A 25,857-nucleotide genomic window follows, 5' to 3' on the forward strand; every position below is an offset into this window, starting at 1 on the left:
ACAAGGCAACAGCAGTCTCAGCATTTCTCCTGCATTCTCTGTAAATCAGGCCCATGTCAGTTTTTTTCTCCTGCGGTTGCAACACTTGTCCTCCTCTTGCACGTCTGTCCTCCAACTGATAGGTAGGTGGGCATGCAATAAACACTGCAAAAGTATTGTAATGTTTAGAGCCCCCATCTGTTCTACATCTGCTTGATATTTAAGCTGCGGTCACAGTGTACTGCCTGTGTTATGATACATCGTAGTTCACTTCATGGCCATGGTGGCATGTCAAGTAGTCCCCTGTTCTGTATGTCAGAGGAATACAACATTGCAAATAGGGTTTCCATTTAGAAGGTATGAAATGCGGGCCTGTCCTACCCTCACAGTATGGAGGTGGAGTCCCACGTGCCATTGGGTATTCAAGGACCTTTGAGCAACATGTCGTAAATTACTTTTGTGTACCCATTTCTATTCCTCCAATTACAGTTCCATCTGTAGCAAAATAAAGAAAATGCTTTAGACAAAACGTATGTAGATTTTGCTGTAGAATCATAATCCACAATAAAAAATGGGGGTTCCCATTGAAGTTTTAAAATTTGCTCCTCGCCACCTGTGCTTGGAGTGGGGTGGCAGGTCAAGTGAAGTTTCATTGGCTGTCCCCCTCCGAGGCAAACAAATTGGAATTATAACATTTTTTGATCACACCCTGAATAGTGTTCTGTTTGGTGATTGCCACAATTGGGTGTATTTAAGGTATTATTTAATGATTATTGTGATAGAATATGACAATTTTCTTACAAGGAGAAAAGAGAAGAGTTTTTAATAATGTAAGAAACACAAAGTCTGACTTCCTTTCTTCTGAAACGGAATATAAAATATCTCTTGGTGTTCGCATATACCGGCATGGATCTCTCCCTTTAAACTTATACTAAGGAAGCAGTGTAAGATGTTTGATGGATCACAATTTCCCCCCTCATCCTCTCTGGTTTCTTCATTTTAATGTGTTATTTTATATTCTTTGGTCATTAAAGTTGTTTGCAGATAGAACAGTCTTTCATTTGCAGTTGAGCTGCCTGTAATTGATAAAGTTATTTTGAAAATGTTTTGTTGTCCAGCACAATAACATGAAATTTCAAATGGAAATCACTAGTTTTGTTCTTCACCTGACCATCTTCTGGTGCGTGAGATACATATCTTGTAGATGGCCAGTGAATACCAAACCTGGTAATTTTCATTTATAATTGTATGCAAGTATGCTGGATGGTAAACTGTTTTAAAATTGTTGCTTGTGCTTTGAAACCTTTAAGAATATCCTCGTGTCCCCACAAGACACACTAGTGTCTGAGTAATGAGTCGTTTTGTTTAAAATATGAGCTATCTTTAGTTTGTATGAGGGTGTAAGTTGGTCCCTGATGCCAGGAAACTTGGTTTATGTTTTGGCCCATTGTTTACACATATTCAGACAAATCAATGCTGATTTTTCCATCTCAAAAGCACGACACACAATCATAACTGAATACTGTAAACATAATTATAAAAAAAGAAGACTTTCCATGATTAATGCAAGCATTGGACATAAAAGTACTTAGATTTCCGAGAGACAAAGATGTTTTTTTTTTCAGATTGTGCACTAATTTTACAGGAATGACAGTTTACATACATGCACATCCTATTTTTTTCTGATTTGTACATAATGGGAATCAAAGTTATGAGTTGGACTGGGTACTTCAGTTGTTACAAAGATCTAGAAATGTTTGTAAATGGCTGTTACCCATGCTGCAGTCACATATCACCAGGTTTATGATGATGAGTGATGGTGAGGAATTAAGCTGCTGTACATACAATAATGTTAGGAGCCCTCCCGTGTCTGCCTGTTCTGGAAAGCATAGCTTTGATGTGTGTTCTGCAGTGATATGTGATACGCAGCATTGCTGCCAAAGAGTGCGTGCAGAGGGACATTGGCAGGAGTGCACATCTATGCATTATCTTAATGAAGTAACTATACATCGTACAATGTGGACTTTATGTGGCAGTTTAATAATTTTGTAATGTTAACTGATGTAAAAAAATATGTTCCATCCCCTACTTCACACTCTTAGATGCAATTTTTTTAACTTTCTGAAGTTAGCCTCTGTTCTTCCCCAGCATATAAGCTATCTCTGTACCAGATTTCATCAATATTGATTGATCACTTTAGTCATGAAAACATAACATGTAATTTCACATGTAATAATATTCATATGGATTAATCATGTTGATAACTGTATAAGTATTGTATTCATTACATTGAATTGTGTTGTGTAGAATGTAGCAATTACTTAAAGCATTTTCACAAATATGATACAGTTCAAACACCAAAGACTAAACATAAAATTACCTTCCTTTAGGAAACTAAAATGTGATTGACAGTGATACAACTTTCAAAATGGTAAAAAGCAGTGATCAGTCGTCATTTCTGTTCTAGCTTTATTGTAACAGAACTCTGTATCTGCCGTAATAAAGCTAGAATGGAAATGAGGGTGTTGCTACTCTGTACCATTTTAAAAGAGTAAACAGCTTTTTCAGAAAGTAAATATGTTCCCTCGTGTCCCAGTTTATTATGATATCTTTTTTCCGTGATCTGATTTGGATGAAATAAAATTTATATGTTATCCCAAGCTGTGCTCAAGTTACTTGTGAAAAGGCCATGAAAATTTGTCTAGTAGTTTTTGAGATTAGCATATTCAGACAAAAAGTCTGCCACAGTGGTTTTACAGTGTTACTGTATGTATAGATTAGTTTGGCAAAAATTGCATGCAACAATACCATTGTTACTTAGATTATAATACAGTGTGTGGTTTCATTGTTTTGCAGATATATCCCACAGACCAAAGTGTGAGCAGTTACAGTTCAAATCCCTCAACACCTGTTAGCTCACCTCCTCCACTGACAGGTGGTAGTGGTGGTCAGGCGTGGCCTCCAAGTAATGCTGGTCCACACCCCAGCACTCCCACATCACCGCATTATGCAGCAGATCGCACTTTACATATGGTTGGTACTGCTGGCACTGATATATCTGAAAACAAAATTAATAGATGTTTCATGTTTGTCTCAGGTTTTACTATTTGAAACTGGAGGCCAACTGTTTTATAAAGTAATCTTACCAGAGAGAGCAAATATTTCGGGTCAAAACTGGTAGGATTTGTGTTGCATGGTGATTTCAAAAATATTTAATATCTACCAGAATTTGAGAGTTTTCACATTAAATGCCTGAGTTATCAGCATATTAATTGGTATTAATTCTCAGCTACATTAGAGTACAAAGCATGGTCATACTTTTCAAGTATTAAAAGTTTGCTGCATGGTCTGAATTTTAACTTGGTCATGCTGTGTAGCTAATGTAGACATAAATAGTGTGTAAAGTGATGAAATTGATATTTATTTGTTTTCATTTACTAAAGGACTGTATCAAATTTTGGGTTTTAGCATTCATCTCACAAAACTTGCATAATAACATTATATTTTTTACATATTGTGCATATTTTATTTGCTCCATTTTAAAACGTAAACATTAGATGGTTAACCCCTGCCAATAAGTAATCAGTTTACATTAGCCTTAATTTGGAAATTGCATGTTTATTGTGGCATCTTCACATCTTTCGCATATAAGCTTGTTTGTCAACCTCATGATACTGATTTTTTATGCACCTTGATGTATCAGACAAGAGTAATTTCTTCTTTTCCATATATATTCTGTTACTTTTTTCCTGACCACCATCAGCACTTGTGTTGCACCTATATGTGCTAAATACATGTAACTTACCATTTCTCCATTTCTTATTTACATGTTATCATCATTACCTTCACTGTTTTTTTTTCTTTTATTGAATTTTAGTTTAAATGAATCTGTAAGTGTGGTTAATAAAAGTTCACTACTTCTAATTGATGCAGTGTCTCTTTAATTTTCTTTTATCAGTACTTTGCTGTGGAGTAACTGAAGGCTAATTCTTTTTTATGTTCATAATGTTCTTATCATAAGGCATTTCAGGAGCTAATTATTTAGTTGTATTTCATTTGATTTATGCATGGTTTGTAATGCCTGTGTTTGTTTTATTTTTATTTTCCCCCTGACCATTCATTCATTCCTGTCGTGTGAAACATTACTCCACCGTTTGTCGGTGATTGAAGCAGGCTGCCCCTGAACAACAGAGGCTAGATGCAGCAATAGGTTTTCTTCGAGACCATGCTGAGGTAAGATTGTGCAAATAATTGCCCTGATTAAATTAATTCTAGTGTCATATAGCATACTCCTAAGTTTCACTAATTCCTCCACTGACTAATTGTAGCCACTGACTATTTTATAGGAGAACAGATGTATATGGTAACAAACTTGTGCGGTATAAAAATGTCTATAGTGGTCATCACTAAACTAGGCAGGCTGAGGTCATTCCACCTATTTACAGCATTGCCAGTTAGTGATTATTTCATATGCTAGAAAAAAAAAAAAACTATCTCTCATTTTAGTCAAGAATATGATGGAATACTTTCCAAAAAAATTCTCGCCATTCGTTATGAAATAAACTGATGTTACTAACAATTTTTGAGAAAATTACTTTTTTTTTACATCAACATGTGGAAAAGCCAGATGCACTAATATATTTTGACTGTAAAAATATGTGAATATTCTCAAAGTTTATAGATGTATCTAATACTCTTTTTATTATGAAAATGTAGAAGTATTTCAAGATAAAAAAGTGAAATACTGTAAGAGTTGTGAAATTGTTTTACCTGTTTAATGCAAAATGTTGTCACTGATAAATTTGTGTTTCGTTAGACCTCGTAGAAACTTCCTAAAAGTTTTTTTTAAAGAATATTATAAAATTAATTTTGGCAACAATTGAGTCATAATTATTTCCCCATTACACATACACACGTGATTTTGTTTTCAAGAGACTCCATAAGTGACAGCCAGTATACTGCCACCAGAATTCTTGTTCTGACAGTTTACCCTAATATCATAGAGAATATTTCCAACTTCACAAAAAGACTATAGTCACATCTGTTACAAAGTCTTCGTTATTGAACCCATCACCCAAAACACTGATATACACTATGCAAAAGCATTCAAGGATTTGTAGTATTTTAGAAGTACAGTAGGATAAACATGAAGAATGAACATAACTCTACAGATAATGTGTGAAGTGAAACATTTGCAGATGATTCAGTGACTATTTACCAGTTTGCTATAAATGCTATTGAATCTTGAAGTTTCAGACTTAAAAACACTTTGTAGCATGTGGAAACTATCCACTATACAGCCTATAAAGAAAAAGAACTTGCAGTGAGGTAGCGATATTATTAGCTTGGCTGATCAAGAGCATTTAAATGGTGAATGTTGTTTAATATCTTATATGCACCTAAATTTTTACAATATCTGATTGTGATTCAAGTTCACTATCAGTCATATTCAAGTTTGTTCCACTATAGCATCCCTAAAGCACTGCTTAACATAGTGTTTTTCCCACATCTCTTCCACATGTACACATTTAGCCAAATCACCTTTTGTAACAAAATCCAGAGCTTCACTTGTAAGGCATTCAGCATCAGCAAGCTTGAAAGTTGTTCCTTTTTGCTATATCCCATTTAACTTGAGCCCATATTAACACATTAGGGTTATACTGCCTGTGATGTGGCAGAAGTTGCACAAATTCATGTCCCATTCCCTTTGCAATGTTGTCCAGTTTTTAATACTTCTTCACACTTCTTATTTCTTGCTCTGATAGAAGTTCATCCCTAGTTCAACCAGAAGAAAACTGAACACCTTTCTTGTGAAGCCAGTTATGCTACCTGCTTCTTGCCAGTTCAGAAATGGTGGTTTGTCATCTTGCATCATCCATTACAAAAGCGCTGACTTCTTACAGTGAGCTCAGATTAATGGACAGATTCATGAAAACCATGCCATTCATTTCCTAATGGTGATCAGATTCAACAGAAATTTTAAAGCCATGGAGTACGTATTAATCGTGCTCCTTATATAAAAGCAGCAATTGCAGATCCAGCATTAACCATAAAGTGCCAGTCACATCAACCTATAGATACGTCCAGGCCATCATTTCCCATGGTGTAATGTCAAATATATTTGTTTCATATGGTTTTTGTAAAACACAAATGTCATTCAGATAAACCACAAGCCTATTCCACACCATGTGCAATAAATGCATAGATTGCAAAAATGTAACTTCACAAGGCCATGTGCTTCTCCTGTCAATTTTTGTCCTTGAGCAAATTAATGTTCCATCTAGATTCTTTGTCATTAGCAATTTTGCTGAAAAAATTTAAGACATTAGGTATTATGTATTTAACCCACTTTCTAATGTCCATTTGATTTCGGCATGCATGAAGAAGATGCAGGCATTGTGACTTTGCTATGCACAGAGTGTTGCTCTTTAGTATCACTCATAATTTTCTGTAAAGCTGAACAAGCTCATGGTACGAAGTGATACCAGCAGTATGCAAGTCTAAAATTGTAATGACTGATTGGCCAGTACCTGAAACAGCAATCTTGAAATACCAGGGGCAAGGTGGAGTGAGACATAAAGAGCTGAAACGTGCGTCCTTGAACCACCAGATTTTATGATGAGGGCTATAGTGACAATGACACTATTACAGAAACAAAAGCAATAACGTTATCAATGACACTAGGAGAATATTTGTGTTTGATCAAACTTATAGCCAGTCACTAACAATCTACTAAAAAGACAAACTGAGAACATTCAGTTCAGAGCAATTGTTGTTAAGGCTGAAAATGTTACAAACCATTGTTTACATTATGTGTACCAAGTAAAGTAATATTGGATGGGATGGACAAATGCTACCTTTTGGAATATATTGTGAAAACAGGCTATTACACTTTTGCTACATAAGAGACTGCAGAAAAACTGATAGAGAAAACTTGATAGTAATTCATGCATTAGTGAGAAAGGTTATTCATGAAACCTACAGTAATTTGCACAGGCAGGAAAAATCTGTCAGAAAAACCTTGGAAGTTCTGGTCATATACAGCTTGTTCAGAAATCCCCGTTACAAACTTTTAGGACTTGTAGAGGGGAGTGAGTACACAATATTTTGAATAGGAACCCATGTCAGGAGAGTATTGTTTCTGTTCTGTGACTGTTTTAATTCATATGTTTAACTTGTCCAATTCTGTTTGAGGAATTGAATTAGGGATGTCACAGTATAATTATTAGGTTACAATTCGAAAGGAAAAATTACAAAACATACAGTTATCACTTAAGCACATTTGTTTGTGTTAACACTTAAACATTATGTGTTTAAATCATTCCAGAACAAAAAGAACCCAGCATACTGTGTGTACCGAACAGTAATGATGCATTACAACAGCAGCTCTATGTGGGAACCACCAGCGTTATTACAGTCATTGTACATACGAAGCATGTTCTGGTATACACTTTCCATCCCACCTGGTCTCTCTTCAATTTCTCGAGTAGCGGCCAGAACTTGTGCCCACAGATTTTCCTTTGTCTCTGCAGGAGTCTTTTAAATTAAGCTTTGCATATGACCCCACAAGAAGAAGTCCATAGGAGATAAAGCCAGCGATCGCAGTGGCCATGTAGTTGGACCACCTCGTCTTATCCATCTTTCACCATATAGTCTGTTGAGATGCCTCCATACCACCTTTGAGAAGTAAGGAGATGCACCATCATGCTGAAACCGTATTTCCTGACAGACAGTGGGACACCTTCCAAGAGTGGGCCCAATATGTTTTGTAGGAATATCAAGTATGCAGGATCTGTTAGCTTGAGGAGAAGGAGGTATGGCCCAGCCACATGATCGCTCAGAATACCTGCCCACATGTTAATACCAAACCGGTGCTGAAATGCCTGAATATGTATGGCTGTTTTGTGAATTTAGAACACAATCCGTAGTGAACTTAAATTCATCTGTGAACAGAACTTGACATGGAAACAGGGGTGTGTCAATGCAGCGGTGCAGGAACCACATACAGTACGCCATGCATTGAGGACAATTGGGTGGACCCATAATGTGTGTACCCTTTGTAAGTTGTATGGATGTAGTTGTTGCTCATGCAGAACATCCCAGATGATACTGTGACTAACATTCACTGCACATGCTATTCAAGTACTCATTGATGGATTCTCTTCAATGCAATGCAGTACATCTTCTTCAAATTCAGACGTGCAGCATTGCTGTGGGGCACTACAGTCCTGCCTCCTTACAGTGAAAGTACCTGTTTCTCGGAGCCGCTGCATAACTTGGGCAAAAAGTTTGTGTGATGGGTGTTACATTGTGGGAAATGTTCTTGATACAACTGACTAGCAACTCTCCCATTACCTTAAGCTTTTCCATACACAAGAAGCATGTGTGTGTCTTCTGATAATGTGTACTGAACCGTGTTTACTGTATCGGAGATGCACAGGCATTGAATACTTCTTGCATCAAGGCAGACATTAAGTGACATCAGGTGACCATCTGATGTAGTACAGGTCATCCTGTCTACCCTATTGCATATCAGGACAAACAACTCATGAAACATGTTTCTTTCCATCATCAGACATGAACATAATTACACATCTAAACTAAAACCATCGTAGAATGGAAATGATACATTTCTGGACATTGGTTCCTAGTCAAAGTATTATGTACCCGCTCCCTTTCACAAGCCCTAGAAATTTGTAATGGGAATTTCCGAACACCTTGTATAGAGTTAATGTTCCACTTGATATCTCGTGGATCAGTCTGGTGTTGAAATTGAAGACAACAGACAGAAAGCAGGATTATTAAATTCAGCCAATAAAAATGTATTTATGCATGAGGATACTACAGTGGTGGATACATATGGGTGTTGTGCGACCCCCCCCCCCCCCCCCCCTCCTTGCAGGGTCCCACTCATTGCCACCCACTATGCCCCCACCAGTCAGCCCACATGCTATTTGTTCTTTCTTTCATCAGTTGACTCGACTGAATCAAGTTATTGAGTAGTTGTACTTACCTATGTAGCACGCATGCCTACATCATCGTATTTCATACATTTCTGTCTGGCATTTAGGGATTGACTTAATGGCTTAGCTCTGTTGAACACTCACCCTGACATTGATTGTCCTATTGACGATTTAAATAACCAATTTACCAGTAAGAATAGGCACATAGAATTCATCATTTAAGGAAGAGAACCACAATTGCAACTTTTTTATATCATAAGATGGCATTGTCTTGTATATGTGTATTATCAGTTGAGATATTACTCTCTTACACTTTGCATGTGTTGATTATTTTTTATTATGGTAAAAGTAAAGGTAGCTCAAGATGCCTTTAGCACCCCCTCCTTGAGGTTTTTCTGTATCCGCCACTGGGATACTACCGTACTAATGTCTGACTGCCAGATGGACACACAAATGAGAGATAGCGGAATAAGCACCAGTAGCATTGGAAAAACAATCAAGACTACTCAAATCAAATGAGACACTAGGCCTCACTGAACTCCAGTTAGATTCGCCATTGAATAAACTGTGGAATTTGCCTCTTTTCTAGCTCATATTTATGGAGAATGTTGCATAGTGAGTAGTCTCATATGGTTGGAAAAGATCGCAGATCACTCTTGTATGCAAAAAAGCGGAAAAGATTGGATACACAAAATTGTATATCAGAATTGCTGACATCCATTTGTTGCAGGGGGGGGGGGGGGGGGGGACTTCTCTCAATGAGTTGTTGGCAGGAATTCAGAAAAAAAAACCACTTGAGAAAAATGACTTGCTTTATTCATTAATGGTATCAGGTATCATGAAAACAGTAGTTGCAAGTAAACAGGTAAATTCCATGTTCCTGTATGGCTAAAAGGTGCTCAACAGTGTACCACATCATTGACTACTAACCGAGATACAAGTATATGAAATATCTTTGCAGATACGAGATTGTCTCGATGACTGTTTTACTAACAGAACTCAGTGTGGTGAATGTACATGAAAGTAACATTGGGTGTGCCCCATAAAACCATAATATGACTCCTCGCGTTTTCAAAATTCGTATGTGATTTGTCAGATGGGATCAGTGGCACTATAGACCATTCACTGGTTAATGCTGTTCTATACTACAGGAAAGTACTGTTGTTGGATGAGCATAAGGAAATGCTCAAAATTGTAATGAATGACAGCTCTATCTAAATGTGGATGAACACAAGATAATGCCTATAACAAAGAGAAAGTACCTAATAATGTCTGATTACAAGAATGGTGGTGGATATTTGGAGTGCTTCACATCATTTTAAATACTAGTGGTAATGCTATGAAGTGACATGAAATGGAATGAGCACTTTTTTCTGTATTAGGAAAGGGGGAATTGAAAACTTAGATTTGTTGGAAGGCTTGTGGAAGGCACAGTACATCCATAAAAGAAATTGTACACAACACGTTGGTGCAACCTATTCCAGAACAATGTTCCAGTGTTTGGAGTCATTATCAAATAGGCAAGACAGCAAACATTGAATTAATTCATTGATGCATTACTGGGGTTGTAACAGGTTGGTTTAGCCCATTTGAAAATGCAACATGGGTGCTCAGTGAAATAAAACAGGAATCCTTAGAGAAAAAGTGAGATGGTTGTTGTAAACACATTTGGGTAAATTGTGGGAATATTTGAGAACTACTGTGCAGTCATTCTGCTGCCACCATTGTGTATCTCATGTAGAGATCATCAGAATAAAATAAGAGAGATTAGGGTACAAATAGGGATACACAGAGAGTTATTGTTTCCTTGCTCAATAGGAAAATGGAGTAGTTTAGAAAATTGCTAAAATTTCTGTGACGTACCCCCCTCCCCACCATGCATTGTACAGCAGGTTGTTGAGCATAATTTAGATGTAGTAGACTATGTGGTGGGCAATTGATGTTTGAGTGGTTTTTGTCATTAAAATTTTGAAATTGTACTGAAATAGTACACACTTGTTACTTTTTTCAGACTTACCAACAGAAACACTGAAAAATGAAGGAAAACATTAGTGGTTTACACTCTGATAGATACCTTTAAACCTTCTTAATTTTTCCTTTTGAGTAAGACCTCAGTGGATGAAAGACTCATACACTCACTGAGGCTAAAAAAGTGAGACAAAAATTATGATGTAACCAATTAGCAGTCTTAGAAGTAAATATGATACCTATGGGTTTGAGGTCTGAAATCAGTAATGAAGGTTAGAGTGATGGTAAAAGTAGTAGGAGAAATATAAATTAATTCAGAATGAAAGAGACCCAAAGTATTTCAATATGAGACATGTGACTTTGGTGTGTGGTTTTCTTGTTTGCTTTAAGTACCATTTTGTTTCTTCAGATTCTTTCTTTTTTCTCGTTTCACCTTGTATTTTTATTTTTATTAATGTTGAATACTTACAGATGTGATGTGTGCTTCTGCAAGGAAAGGGTGGGAAATAACAGAAAAATGGCAAAATATGTATGACTTGATTGTCTCTCAAAGCTACTTGGAGCTTTGATATCGTCTCAGTTTCATTAGGCTCCTGCTTTGTCACCATACTGCTCAATATATAAGTAATTTGTCCATAAAAATGAGTGCCAGAACCAAACTATGTCAAAATAGATAAAAATTATACAAAGAAGTCGGTAACAGTTAAGGGCACACAAAAATTGTCATAAATTGATTGGTTGACCTTGTAAGGACACATACACAAATGAGACACAACAGGGCAAGATGAATGGTAAGTAACAGTAATTGCTTCATCATCATCATCATCATCATTATCATTATTATTATTATTATTATTATTATCGTCAAAACACTTATGATTATTGTTTAGAGATTTACTGTTATCTAATCGAAATCACTACTGTAATCAGCAGAGGTGCAATAGATCATTGACTAGGCAATTTTTTTGAGGATTCCACTCATCATATGAAGATATGACAGATGTCCAAATAATATATGTACTATGTTAATTATGTGTGGAACCTTTGTCAGCTGAAGACTGTGTTTTGGTAGGTTCATGATGGCATTTCAAAGAATTTAGCAGGCAGCAAAAGACTGTTAGTAACACTGGTAAACCTTCATATTGTCTTCTAATTTATATGGTTGGGTGGATTATATGTTTTGGTGTATGGGCACTACAGAGACGTATGTGTTATTACAGTTATTTTGCAACTTGCTGTCAAAATGATAAGGGCCAGAAATACATTTAACAAGGTGAATATTGTTTGCATTCAGAGGAAATGTTGCTTAAGTAGTTGTGTGTTATGTTGTCATGTTGGATTGAAGCTTTTTATTCCTCAGGGAAACCTATTTTGTTTGATTGTGCAGGGCACACGGATGGAGGAGAGATTAGATGATGCGATTAATGTACTTCGCAACCATGCAGAGAGCCAAGCTTTGGGGCTGCATGCTGTTGCATCATCTACATTGCAGACACATTCCAATGGACTACTTAGTTCTTATCATCACACCCAGGCAGCTATTGAGTCACATCTGGTAAGTTATAAAGTAATTTGGGTGATGTATATTTTCAGACTTCTCTGAGTCATCTGTTTCAGCTTTCATCCCTAGAATGAAATATTCTGCAGATGCTGATATGTAACTTGGTTTCTTTTAGTTTTTCTATTTGTGTCACTTTTTGTTCCCTACACATTAATCTGAATTTTCACATTTTCTATTTTTATCATTTTAGTGAGTAAAACACTCATTCATTTCATCATTACTGAATATTGTGAGAAGCTAAATGGACATCTGTAAGTCCTTATCTATTAGACCACTATTTATACATCTTCTTCCCACTACTTTCAAATGTGCATACCCCTCAGTGAGATTATGCAGAATAAGGGAGTGGTCAGTCTTTCGCAGGGTAAATTTCCCATTTTTGTCAGCACCCAATAAAATCTCTAGTGGCTATGATGAAGTACCTGACCTCATATTAAAGGTGTGTGCTCCCCATATAGTAAAGCCATTATCAACCATCTACAACCAATCATTAAAAACTGGCATTTTTCCAGATGCTCTCAAAATAGCTAAAGTCTCACCATTACTAAAGAAAGGCTCCCCTGATTTAGTATCCTATTATAGACCATTATCCATATTAAGCATCTTTTCAAAAATCCTGGAAAAACTTTTTTATGACAGGCTTATAAATTTCATAAAAAACCACGCACCAATCAGCATTCAACAACATGGTTTTAGTAAATCTTTATCCACCCAGACAGCAATTTTTGAACTGTTGGACCACATACTGAAATCAATTGACCAACATAATATAGCTGCAGGTATCTTCTTAGATCTCTCTAAAGCCTTTGACATACTAGATCATAAAATACTGCTTGCTAAATTGGAAAGAAGAGGAATAAGAGGTGTGGCTCACAACTGGCTATGCTCTTACCTACAAAACCGCAGACAGAAGGTATCACTTCAATACGATATTAATGTACAGAATAAAATAAATAACACAGTTTTCCTCTCGGAGGAAAGAACAATAACATATGGTGTTCCCCAGGGTTCTGTTCTAGGGCCATTACTTTTCCTCATTTACATAGATGATCTTGTCGAACGTATGAGCCCACAAGAAACTATCCTGTTTGCTGAGGGATACAAGCATAGTGTTGACTGGATCTAGCCTTGAATCCCTTCAGACAATATCTGATAACTCTATGAAAAAACTTTCTGAGTGGTTTAACAAAAATGGCCTAATTGTTAATAGTGGGAAAACTGTATGTATCAACTTCCATCTAATTCCCACATCCAATCAAAAAACTATCCAAGTAAAGTTAAATAATGATAAAATTGAAAATGTAAGTGCAACAAAATTTTTGGGTCTATGGGTCCAACAAAATTTAAAATGGGACACACATATAAACAACTTATCAAAGAAACTCTCATCATTGTGCTATGGACTAAGAATACTAAAATCTACTACAAGTAAATCCACAATAATGCAAGCATACCATGCGCAGTTCCACTCATTGCTCCGCTATGGAATCATCTTTTGGGGAAATTCAACTCACAGCACAAATATATTTAAACTACAAAAAAGAGCACTGAGGATAATCTGTGGCCTCAAAAAGCTGGAATCCTGTAAATGTCAATTTATAAAACTTAATGTTCTAAGCATCCCATCCCTATTCATTCAAGAAACAATCCTATTCACCAGGGAATACCTCTCAAGAACAGGCAAATTAATCCAAAACAATGATATACACGCTCATTATACCAGAGGGCAATCTAATATCCATCAAATTTTTTCAAGGACATCATCATACCAAAAATATATAACTCATCAGGGTGTTGTATTACACAATAAAATTCCAGAACAAATAAAAACTGCTCCAGATCCCATATTTAAAAATAAACTAAAGGCATTTCTGTCAAAGCACTGTTTCTAATCAGTACAAGAATTCCTGGAAATGAAAAATTATAAAGTTCCTTTGTAAAATACTGTGATTAGAGTAAAACATTCTGTAAGCAAAATAATAACCTAATTTCTACTATACACAACTATGTTTCAGTTTCACTTCCCAAAATTTTTTAACTCGCTTTTTGAATGTACAAGTACACATTCTATTAGTATTAAAACTTAATTGTCTGTGAAATCTCAATCTAAATTTCATGTTTAATGTAGTTTTTAAATAACATTGTCCTTCTGTTGTGTTTCCAGTTGACCTTTTCACTATTCTGTAATCTCAGTGATTATTTGTGTAAATTTAAAGTAGCACTACATTGCCTACATGTTTCTTAGTTCCCCATGTAAATTGTTTGTATTCTCTGTATGTGAAGTTACTATATTCATCAATGAACAATTTTGTGTACATTTTTTAAATGGCAGTCCATTGCCTATTTTTTTTCTCCAACAACATATTGTTAAAAAAAATGACTTGTCCTATATCATGTGTACTTTGTACAATATGTGATCCACAGGATAAATACATAAATACAAATACAATACAAATACAAATACCTCATGGCCTTTGGTTAGCATCGCTGACTATTGACTGTGGGGTACTGGATTGACTTACTTTAAGTGATCAGGCCCAGATGACCGCATGGTGTCACAATTAGGGCTTCCAACCTCATTCTGCCCTTTGCTACATGTCTCAATTCTCCAAGATGTTCAAATGTGTGTGAAATCTTATGGAACTTAACTGCTAATGTTATCAGTCCTCTAAGCTTACACACTACTTAACCTAAATTATCCTAAGGACAAACACACACATCCATACCCGAGGGAGGACTTGAACCTCTGCCGGGATCAGCCGCACAGTCCATGACTGCAGCACCTTAGACCGCTCGGCTAATCCCGCATGGCTTCTCCAAGTTTCCCAGCTGCATCAAGTGTTTTCTTTCTCCACCCATCCATTGCTTCATAGGTCTTACCAATAGTTTTCTGCGTGATGAGATCCACTTCATTGAAACTTTAGGCCCTCTCGTTTCTGTCTATCTTGTAGTGTGTCCAGCCTATTGGAGTGGATTTCTTTTCATAGCTTCAATGACTGAATGGGGATTTTTCTCTTCTCAGGAATGGGTATATGTTGTCCTCACCATCATTGACATGCAAGTTGCCAAAATGGCATCAAATAAGAAGACTTGCAGAAGGCCGCTGAAAAATCCCAAATGGGGCCTCTCAGCCAAATGCACCATATGCACATTTCATTTTTAGTTCTCATGTTTGAATTTTTTGAGAATGTCTGTGTGTAGAGTTGTGAATACATGGTCTGTATGCTGTTAGTTTGAAGTCAGTCAGCTGGGAGTAAAGTAAATTATTGGGAACATGGTAAATACCAATGACATTGGAAGGTTGAAAATCAGAGAGATATGTGTCCATATCCCATTCATAACTTACGCCAAGTATTATTATTTTTAAAAATTATTTTATGATAACAGGGTCAGTAGCAGAATTATACAGCATATTAATTTATCTCATAGTTTCAAGAATCCCCTTTCCATGTGGATATTTTATAGTTTTGTTACCATCACTTCTGCTCATTGCTTCTAAGCCATCTCTTTTTCATGAAAATAATTTCTTTCTGAATAACTGTTTTCATGAATTTGTTATTAACTTTTCCTTTTTGGGAATACTAGTTCTTTAAAGCAAATCATCTTTATCCCTTACTTTAAAATTTTCTACTTTCAGGTTACAGTTCACAATAATTTCTTTGTTGTCCATGCATACTACTGATAGACTGACAAACACAGAGCATGGGAAAATGAAAAGGATGAGAGAAAGTAAAAGGTGAAAATTATAGGGCAGAAGGATCGAGAGCAACCCTTAGCACCAGGAACTGAGTAAATAGAATGTTTGGGATGGAATATCAACACTTATGAAAAGGATAGATTTTCAATACCCTTAAAGATGACCCATTATGTTGCAGACAGGCATAAGAAAATGACTCTTTAAGTTCTGAGCTTTCAGCTAAAGCTTTCTTCAGAAAAGAAAAGAAAACACACACATGACCGCTATCTCTGGGTGAACTGCAACTGTTGTATTGAATGAAAGCAGCAATGTTGGAGTGGGTTAGGGAAGGGGGAGGGTTAGGGTACAGTTGGCTGTCTGGTAGAATGTGGCAGGACAAGCCTGTCAGGAGCAGTGCTGGGAGGCTGTGGAGCAACTGGGTAGTGGAAAAGGAGAGGAGCAGAGAGGGGAAAAGTCTTGCGGATATATGGCAGAAGGGGCACACAATGATGGTGAGGGGACGTGAATTGGTAGGAAGTGATAGAATAGAGGGGGCAGAAATTGTTGGGTGTAAGATATGGCGATAGTAGGTTATTGTAAGTCGAGGCCAGGAAAATTATTGAAGCAGAGAATGTGTTGTAAAGATAACTCCGATCTGTGATGTTCAGAAAAGCTAGTGGTGGAGGAGAGAATTCAGATAGATTGGTTTATGAAGCAACCATTGAAATCAAGTATGTTATTTGCAGCTATTTGTTGTGCCATGGGGTGGTCCACTTTGCCCTTGGCCACAGTTTGGCTGTGGCCATTCATTCTAGTGGATAGCTAGTTGATAGTCAAACCAATATAAAAAGCAGGGCAATGATAACAGCAGAGGTGATATATGACGTGCTGCTTTCACAGGTGTCCTGGCCCCTGATGGACTGGGAAGAGCTTGTGACAGGACTGGAATAGGAAGTGCTGGGTGGCTGGATTAGGCAGGTCATCCACCTGGATCTCACCCAGGGATATGATCTCTGTGGCAAGGAGTTGGAATTGGGTATGACATAGGGGGTAGACTGGGGAGTGGTGGGTGACGGACCATGACATTAGGAGAGGTGGAAAGAATCTTGTGATTGTTGCACCCCATTTCAGGACATGATGATAGAAAATCAAAGCCCTGATGTAGGATGTGGTTCAATTGCTTCAGTTGGGTGTGGTATTGGCTGATGGAGGGGTGTTCCTTTGTAGCTGGGTCTTTGTGGCAGGAGGAGGATTGAGGGTGCGTGAGGATATGGAATGGGAAATCTGTTTGCAGTCAAGGTCTGGTGGATAGTGCCTGTCTGTGAAGGCCTTCCTGAGACCTTCAGCATAATGGGCAAAGGAGTTCTTGTCACTGCAGGTACACTGTCCCTGAGTGGCCAGGAAATTATCGCAGACTCAACCTACAAGAACCTACTGTCCTGACACCTTCCAACCAACTATTTCCACCCCCTCTGTTCCATCACCTCCTCCTAATTCACATCCCCTCATCCTCATTGTGTGCTGCTCTCTACCACTCACCCACTAGTCTTCTCCCCTCTCTGCTCCCCCCCCCCCCCCCTCCAACCCTGTCACAACCTCACAACTCTGTGCCTGACAGATTTGTCTTCTGCTGCTTTATAGCCCCTACTTGCTCCACCAGACAGCACTCTTCTCTCCCCCAATCCATATCCTGTCCCTCCCCCTTCCATGCCCCACTAAAGATTGCTGCTTTCATTCAACAGAACAGTTGCAGTCCAGGCAGAACTGTCGAGAGATACTGGGGATGTGTGTGTCAGATGTGCCTGCTAGCATGAATGTGTGTGTTTTCCTTTGTTTTCTGAAGAAGGCTTTAGCTGAAAGATCAGTGTGTAACAGTCTTTTCGTTGTTTCTGTCTGCAACTAAATGTATCATCTTCATAGTTAATAGCAGTATATCCTTTTCACAACTGTAAATAGAATGGTTCCATTTTTACACTTGCCTGAATACTGTTTTATATTTCAGTAGGTGCGGTCATTTTAGATATTATCAAAAAAAAAACTTTATATTATGAGACTGTGGTCTTTGTCTTTCCTTCAGTCAATGAATATGCTATACAATACACTTTTTGCTCTGACATATTTCTGTTTTCTTCTCTCTCTGTCCCTCCCTCCCTAGCCTTTTTTGCCTTCCTCTTTCTCAAAATGTTTGATTTCCTTCCAAGTCATCTACATTGAAAACAATACATATTTCTAAATACTGTCCCAAGAAGCATATTTGTGAATGATATATTTCTAATTACTATCACTTCATCAAGGATACAGATAACATTAAAAGAAAGGCATTTTTAAATGCTTAACACCAATGCCTCATATTATATATTGGCTGGTTTTCACATGCCACATATTTTGTGCTTGGGGTGTGTTTGGTGTTGGATAGTTCTGTTTATGTCATCACACTTAAATGTAGCTCAGATCCTCATTATCCAGTAAGATCTGATCCATGTGATAATGATATTTTATTTTATATACAGTGGAGAATATATTCTCACTAGAATACACTGTGTATCACACTGGCTTGTTTTTCATAGATGTTGTAAATTTGACAGATGTTGCTGCAAATTTATGATAACACCTGTGAAAAATAAGCCAGCAGTGATACAAAGTGTATTCCAATGAGAACACTGTATATAAAATAAAATAATGTTGTCACATGAATCAGATCATGCTGGATAAAGCTAAATTTAAGTGTGATGACATAATTAGAACAGTCCACACCAAACATATCTCAAATGCAACTGGCAAATCCTGAAACTTGTAAGCCAGTAAATAATTAGCAGCTGTGGTGTTAAACATTTAAAAATGCCTTTTCTTCAATATTTGACAACTGCAAGACACAATGTACTGAAAACCTTTGTACTGATAATACACTCAAATATGTAGTGAAGTAACTAATAGTGCTGTTGGTCATGTTTATCAACACTATAAACTTTTTATATCTCTGTGACATTTAGATGGTGATGATTAATTTATTTCTGTGGAAATGTTCCTGGACTTGATCTCTTTATTGTTTAAATTTTAATTTCAGCCCAGTCCTCACCCAGGCACTCCAGGATCAACAGTTGGTGCAACTCAGAGCTCGTATCCTGGTCTTGCACCTACACCTGACACAGATGGACCAATTAAAATAGAAAGGCTGTCTGGAGCAACATCCAGTAAGTATTAAATGTAAAGTATAATTGATGGACATTAAATTCATGCATTTGTACAGGGTGATCAATCCTTAATGCAACTGCCTGGCATACTTTTTTTGCCCTGCTGGCAGAAGTGCTGGTGGGGAGTACGTTTCCCCTCTGCTGTGAGGCATTTATGTTGAGTTGTGGAGCAGGTTACACATGTTCATTTAGGCAACAGAATAAAATTTTTCGATTGTAAGCGTTTCAAGTGAAATACAAGTATTCTATTCACCGAAGGGTATTCATATATGATTCATAGAAGCATACAGAATTGGCTCATGTCGTAAGGAAATTATTTCAGGAGGAATTTCATTATGTTTAAGCATGTAATCAGAGTACAGTTCATTGACTGGTAAATAAGTTTTGTGAAACGGGAAGTGCTCTTGACAGGAAACATAGCAAATCACATAAAGTACTCACAGAAGAAACTCTCAATAACACTGGTATTGCTCTGGAGAAGTCATCTAGAAAATCATTTAGATGCCTTTCTCAGTAAATGGGAATTTCCTATGGCTGTGTTCAAATGGCTACAAAGTTACTGGAGTTACAGCCCTATAAACTAATTACAGTGCAAGAACTTAAACTGGGTGACCCTGCAAAATTTTGCAGTTTTGTGAATGGATTTTGAATAGGGTGCATGATGAAGATATCGACCATTACGTAACTTTCTTATCAGATAAATCATGGGTCCACATTAGTGGATATGTTAATTCACAAAATAACCGTTACTGTAGTTCTGAAAAGCCTAACATAATGCATGAAGCACATCTGCATGATCAAGAAATTGGAGTGTGGTGCACTATTAGCGGTGAGAGAATAAGAGGCCCTATTTTTTCCCAAGAAACAGTTAACAGCAAAAGATATGTGGAAAGCATTTTGTTGCCTTTTTTTGGCCTGTTAACTGAGAGAAAATGTGCTTTTGTGAGCTTGTAGCAGGACTCTGTGATGGCACATACAGCCAGCTCCTTATGCAGGAAATTCATGACATGTTGAATTATACAACATATGGCCTCCACATCCCTGTGATTTTTATCTCTGGGGGGCATTAAAAGATGAAGCATACAAATCAAATGTACACCCTTTAGATGAATTTAAAACTACCATTTGTCAAGAAATTGCTGTCATTTATCAGAGGAAACTGCAGAGTGTAATGAGCAATTTGCTAAGCAGGTGTCAGAAACACTTGAACAACCAAGGGAGGCAGTTCCAGCAACTCCTTGCTTAATAAACAGGAGTAATTCACTTTTGTTTTTAAGTGTTTATGTTCTGTAACAGCCAGTCTTGCCTGCCAGCTGCATACCACCAAAGCGGTTGGGTAAACGATTTATCACCCTGTATAATATGCAAAAAATACAAATTACAATGAGTTCAATGTACAAAGGAAACAAAAGGGAGAGACAATTGTACTTGGAGAATGATATAACTGTTGATGATACCCATAATGTTACTGTCTTCTAGAGGTTTATTTTTTGCAGCCCATGATTAAATTAATCAGTAATATTATTTCTACTGTCACACTAATTAATTCAGTCTCAATGGTTTCAGTTAAACACTCTAAACCTGTTAGTATTCTTATAGCATTATTTATGAAACTAGTGAGAAAATTACACATAAAAGTTAATCAGAAAAGTTGTTAGCAATTTGGACAGTGCCTTTTGAGCAGTAAATGATATTAATGGTTTTGTTTTCTGTAAAACACATTTAAATTCACTGTCCATAATATAATGTGTATTATATTCTTGTTTTATGTTCTGGCTTCTCATATCAAATGTTGTGAAAAAAATGTAGGTACAATGTCTTTGAAACTTGGAGAATACTGTTTTTATATTGGATAATGTGAAAGAGATATGCAGAATATTCAGATTGTGAATATAAGAATTCTCAGGTCTCTTACTGCAGTACTTACTAACAACAGCAGCAACTGCTTATTACATGTGTTAAGAGTTTAGGTAATTCACACTGATCCCATCAATTTTATAAACAATTTACTACAAAGTATGTGAGAATAATAAACAATTTTTTTGGTTTTTAAGTGGCCTTTTGTTTAAATAGACGAAATTCACAACGAATGTGCTTTGAACTTGGGTTTTTGGTAATGCTTTCCTGTTCAGTGATGATTTAAGCTTCCCTTTTAGTAGCCCAAAAGACAATAACATGAATTTAGTACCAGTCCAAGTACAAGACAAAGTCATCTTTATCTTGTTAAATTAACATAGTAAGAAAACTAAAGTTACAATTCTGTGAGGCTTGTTCAGTAAGAAATGCAACAATTTTCTTCTTGCCCATCATGGATAGTCCACTTCAGCCCCTGTAGTTTCATGAAGCTGCTATAGGCAGCGGCGCTATACGTAGCCTGCAAAAATGGCATCCTTACTCGAGGTGAATTCCAAGCAGAGAGCTATCTTTGTGTTTCTCTTGGCAGAAAACCAGAGCATCACAGATATTCATAGGTACTTGCAGAATATCTATGAAGATCTGACAGTGAAGAACAACATGGTGAGTCCTTGAGCAAGGCATCTGTCAGCACCGCAGCAAGGTTGCGAAAACCTGTTTGCTATGATGCATGCTGGTCTGTTGCACTCAGCTGTGACTCCTGCAATGTTGGAACATGTGGACACACTCATTCGACATAACCAACAGATCACAGTCAAACTCCTTGCTGCACAACTGGATGTGTCTGTTGGTAGTGCTAACACGCTTATCCACCAGTTGGGGTACTCAAAGATGTTTGTCCATTGGGGTTCTCACCACCTAACAGTAGATCATTAAGAGCAACAAAGGATCACCTGTGTAGAATTACTTGTGTAGAATTGCTTGTGCATTATGAGACTGATCATCACAATTTTTTATCAAACATTGTCACGGGCGATGAAACTTGGGTTCATCACTTCGAACTGGAAACAAAATGGCAGTTCATTGAGTGGCCTACATTACCTCTTCTCTGAAGAAAAAGTCCAAAGCTGCACCCTCAGCCAGTAAAGTCATAGTGACAGTCTTCTGGGACTCTGGAGGGGTGATTCTGTTTGATGTCCTCTCTTATGGTGCGATGATCATCTCTGAAATTTACTGTGCTACCCTCAGGAAATTGAGGAAACAACTACAGCGTGTTCATCACCACAAAAATTCAAACAAACTTCTCCTTCTCCAATGCAGTGAAAGACCACCCTCAAAGTCTGCACACATGAGAGGTGCTCCCAAAACTTTATTGAACTGTACTTCCTCACCCTCCCCACAGCCTGGATCTCACACTTTCTGACTTAAATCTGTTTGGTCCAATGAATGCTGCACTACACAGGAAGCAGTACACGGATAATGGGGAGATTATTGATGCAGCAAGACCTTGGCTTCAATGTAAACCAGTAGAGTGGTACCATGCAGGTATACTGGCCTTCCCAGTAAGGGGGCATAAGGCCATCACAGTGAATGGAGATTATGTCAAAAAATAGGGCACTGTATTCAAAAGAATGGGGAATAATATGGTGTATTGGAATTTCGAATAAAACCAACCTGCTTTCAGAAAGAAAATATCTTGCATTATTTATTGAATGCTCCTAATAGTAATCCGCAGAATAAGCTTTGTCAGTTGCCTGTCACATGACACAAAAAGGGGGCAGGGGAGGATTAGTAAGCTAAAACAGTGATCAGGGTAGCAGTCAGTTGAAACTTCCAGGCAGATTGAAAATGTGTGCTGGATCGAGACTCCAACTCAGGAGTGCTGCTTCTGCAAGGTTTGCAGGAGAGCTTCTGTGAACTTTGTAAGGTAGGAGACAAGGTACCAGCAGAAGTAAAGCTGTGAGGACAGATCGTGAGTCATGCTTGGGTAGCTCATTTGGTAGAGCACTTGCCCGCGAAAGGCAAAGGTCCCAAGTTCGAGTCTTGGTTCAGCACACAGTTTTAATCTGCCAGGAAGTTTCATATCAGTGTGCACTCAGCTGCAGAAGGAAAATTTCATTCCAGCACTCAGTTATTTGAATTCAGTTTTTTATTGTCTTTAGTGCTGTTGGGTGTCCAAAACTGTAATGATACCAATACATCAACTGCTTCTTAATCAGGATATTAAGAGTTTTTATCTCATCTCACATTCTTTCATCCTTTTATATTTGTGACAGTTGTCAAATGTATGTTTCAATAGAAAACTTAATTCTGATATTTGTTTTCTTATTGTGTTAATGATTACTAGATGTGCTTTATTAAGTCATCTTTGAGTACTTATGTATTTTCACCTGTTACACTTTATTGTAATACCAAATCTTTGTTTCATTATTATTCAGAAAAGCGCAAGGAACCTCCTGGAGCAAGCTCTGACACCAAACCTAGCAGCAGTGAATTGGGAAGTAGCCAGACCAGTACAGGTCCTAATACAGCTGTGCAAGCAAACTCAACTTCTGGCCAAAAGGGATCCAAACGTTCAAGGAGATAGTAAGTTTATAAAACCTTTCTTTTGAAATGCAGCACATCATTTAACCATCTGAAAGATAAATTTTTAAGTAGTAATTTCATTGTGTAGGTTACATGAAAAATAAGAGAGAGAGAGAGAGAGAGAGAGAGAGAGAGAGAGAGAGAGAGAGAGAGTGGGGGGGGGGGGGGGGTGCTAGACAGGTGGAATGCAAAAATAAGATTAAAAAGTCAATAAAAGAAAGGTTATGAGTGCATGAAGGTATTTAAAATAAAAAAGAAAGAAAGAAGAAGTGTGCACACATGAAAATACATACAGTGAATGTAAATTGGTATGCAGAATTGCATGGTATGGTGCTGACAGAAGAAAAATACAAAAAAGGCCATAGATAATTGGTCAAGACGTATCACCGAGATGACATGGCATCAGACAACAAACTATGATAGGGAACAAAGTGAAGTTGATAGTTTTTCACTGTACACAAACTAGTTGCTGTTTAGGAGGCTTTGTCACATTACTGAACTTACAGAAAACAAATCTGCGTGTCAGTGAGATTCTTTCTCATGCTTCACATATAAATGTAGTAGTTAATGTTATATAGTAATAGCTATTAAACAATAAATTTCCTTTGAATCCCACATAGAATTTTTCTCTAGACATTCATAAGAGCTAAATGAAAAGACCAAACAAATGTCTCCTCATATGTATCCCTTTATTTTTAGGGTGTCAATGTATAAAAAGTTTTTTTGTGTGTAGTATGTAACTCTTAACCGAACAGTGCATTATATTTTGGGCTATTAAAAATGCCCATCACAACAAAGACGAGTAGCAAATGTGGGTTGTTTATGCGTGTAAGAGGCTTCTGCTATGGAATATGCTATTTGTTATTTTGTGTCAACTGTAAGAATTAACTGTTCGTGTAAGAATCTGTTTCTGATAAGTGAATATCATTATTAAACATTCATAGATTTAATCATAGTTTAATTAAAAAACAAGAAATGAATAGGTTTTCAACTAGAGGACACAAATTATACCCACTTTATTTTCCATTAGCAACCTCTCCGTAACAGTTGGGGATTTTAGAGAAGGCTATTAAATGTTCTTCAGTTTTCATCTGTCTCTGTGTGGGCTGTTTTGGGATGCACTTCTGTAACAAAACATCCTACACAGATCTCCACATTTTCTACAGGAAGTACACACTGAGTAATAAAGGAAAGACAAAGACGTAACCAAGAGACCATTGTTACTTTGACACTGTGTGTTAACTAGTGTGTAGAGGAAGACTACAACTATCATCACCAGACAGATATCTGTTCCTCCTTTTCACACTCTTGTGAACCAGCTTTAAGCAAAGTGCAATATATAATGTAAGTGCAATATATAATGTAAAGAAATGATAATCTACTGCATAGTGAAAAAATCATAGCTAATCTGCTTGCCATGATTTTTAAAAATGTAACAGATCTATTATGTTGCTGTTTCCACCAGAAAATGTATAGAAGAGGAAGAAAAAAAGACAAATGAAATGCATCATAATATGCAGAAACAGATTGGAGGTGGGATTAACTTATCAAGAAGACATAGTTTTGTAGATAACTGGAGAATGAAACTGGCATTTTGGCAAAGAGAATGAATGCTATTATTACTTGAAATCAAGTACAGAAAAAATTTCTATGCATTATTTTCTGTTGTCTTTTCTGCCTTTAGCTGTATAAAAAATAAATGTTTGTCTATCTGTTCGGAATGTATGATCTCAAAAAGCAATAGCCCAATTTACGTGCAGTTTCTTGCAAAATGATCAGCATTTTCAAGAGAAGGTTTGTAACTGAACAGATTTTCCAGGTGTGTCACCAAACAAGCAATGAATCATATTGTTTACAGCTTGCTCTATCTAGTGCATCAGAATCGGAAGACCAACGCACAGGAGGAAGTTTATCTGATAGTTTATGAACAGCTCGATTGCATGCTTTGGAATCAGATGGGCAATAGGCACCAAGAAATTTAGCTGATTGCTTATGAGGTACTTGCTAGCGTACTTTGGAATTAGCACAGCAGCGAACAGTTAGAGTGGACACAGACTGTTTCTGTGCTACTTGATTTTG

The 25,857-nt window shown here is 37.1% G+C and overlaps 1 protein-coding gene across 2 annotated transcripts in view; it reads left to right on the top strand.

Moving 5' to 3' along the window:
- Window positions 1-25,857, top strand: part of LOC124723200 (transcription factor 12) — a 748,137-nt gene that overhangs the window by 687,287 nt on the left and 34,993 nt on the right. For both annotated transcript variants that reach the window (XM_047248392.1, XM_047248393.1), the window contains exons 8-12: window positions 2,836-3,012; window positions 4,153-4,212; window positions 12,298-12,465; window positions 19,212-19,338; window positions 23,631-23,778. In XM_047248392.1, the coding sequence (XP_047104348.1) occupies window positions 2,836-3,012; window positions 4,153-4,212; window positions 12,298-12,465; window positions 19,212-19,338; window positions 23,631-23,778 (680 nt within the window). The remainder of the gene's footprint in view (window positions 1-2,835; window positions 3,013-4,152; window positions 4,213-12,297; window positions 12,466-19,211; window positions 19,339-23,630; window positions 23,779-25,857) is intronic.

This window comes from Schistocerca piceifrons, chromosome X (assembly GCF_021461385.2).
Source record: "Schistocerca piceifrons isolate TAMUIC-IGC-003096 chromosome X, iqSchPice1.1, whole genome shotgun sequence".
NCBI classification, from domain to species: domain Eukaryota; kingdom Metazoa; phylum Arthropoda; class Insecta; order Orthoptera; family Acrididae; genus Schistocerca; species Schistocerca piceifrons.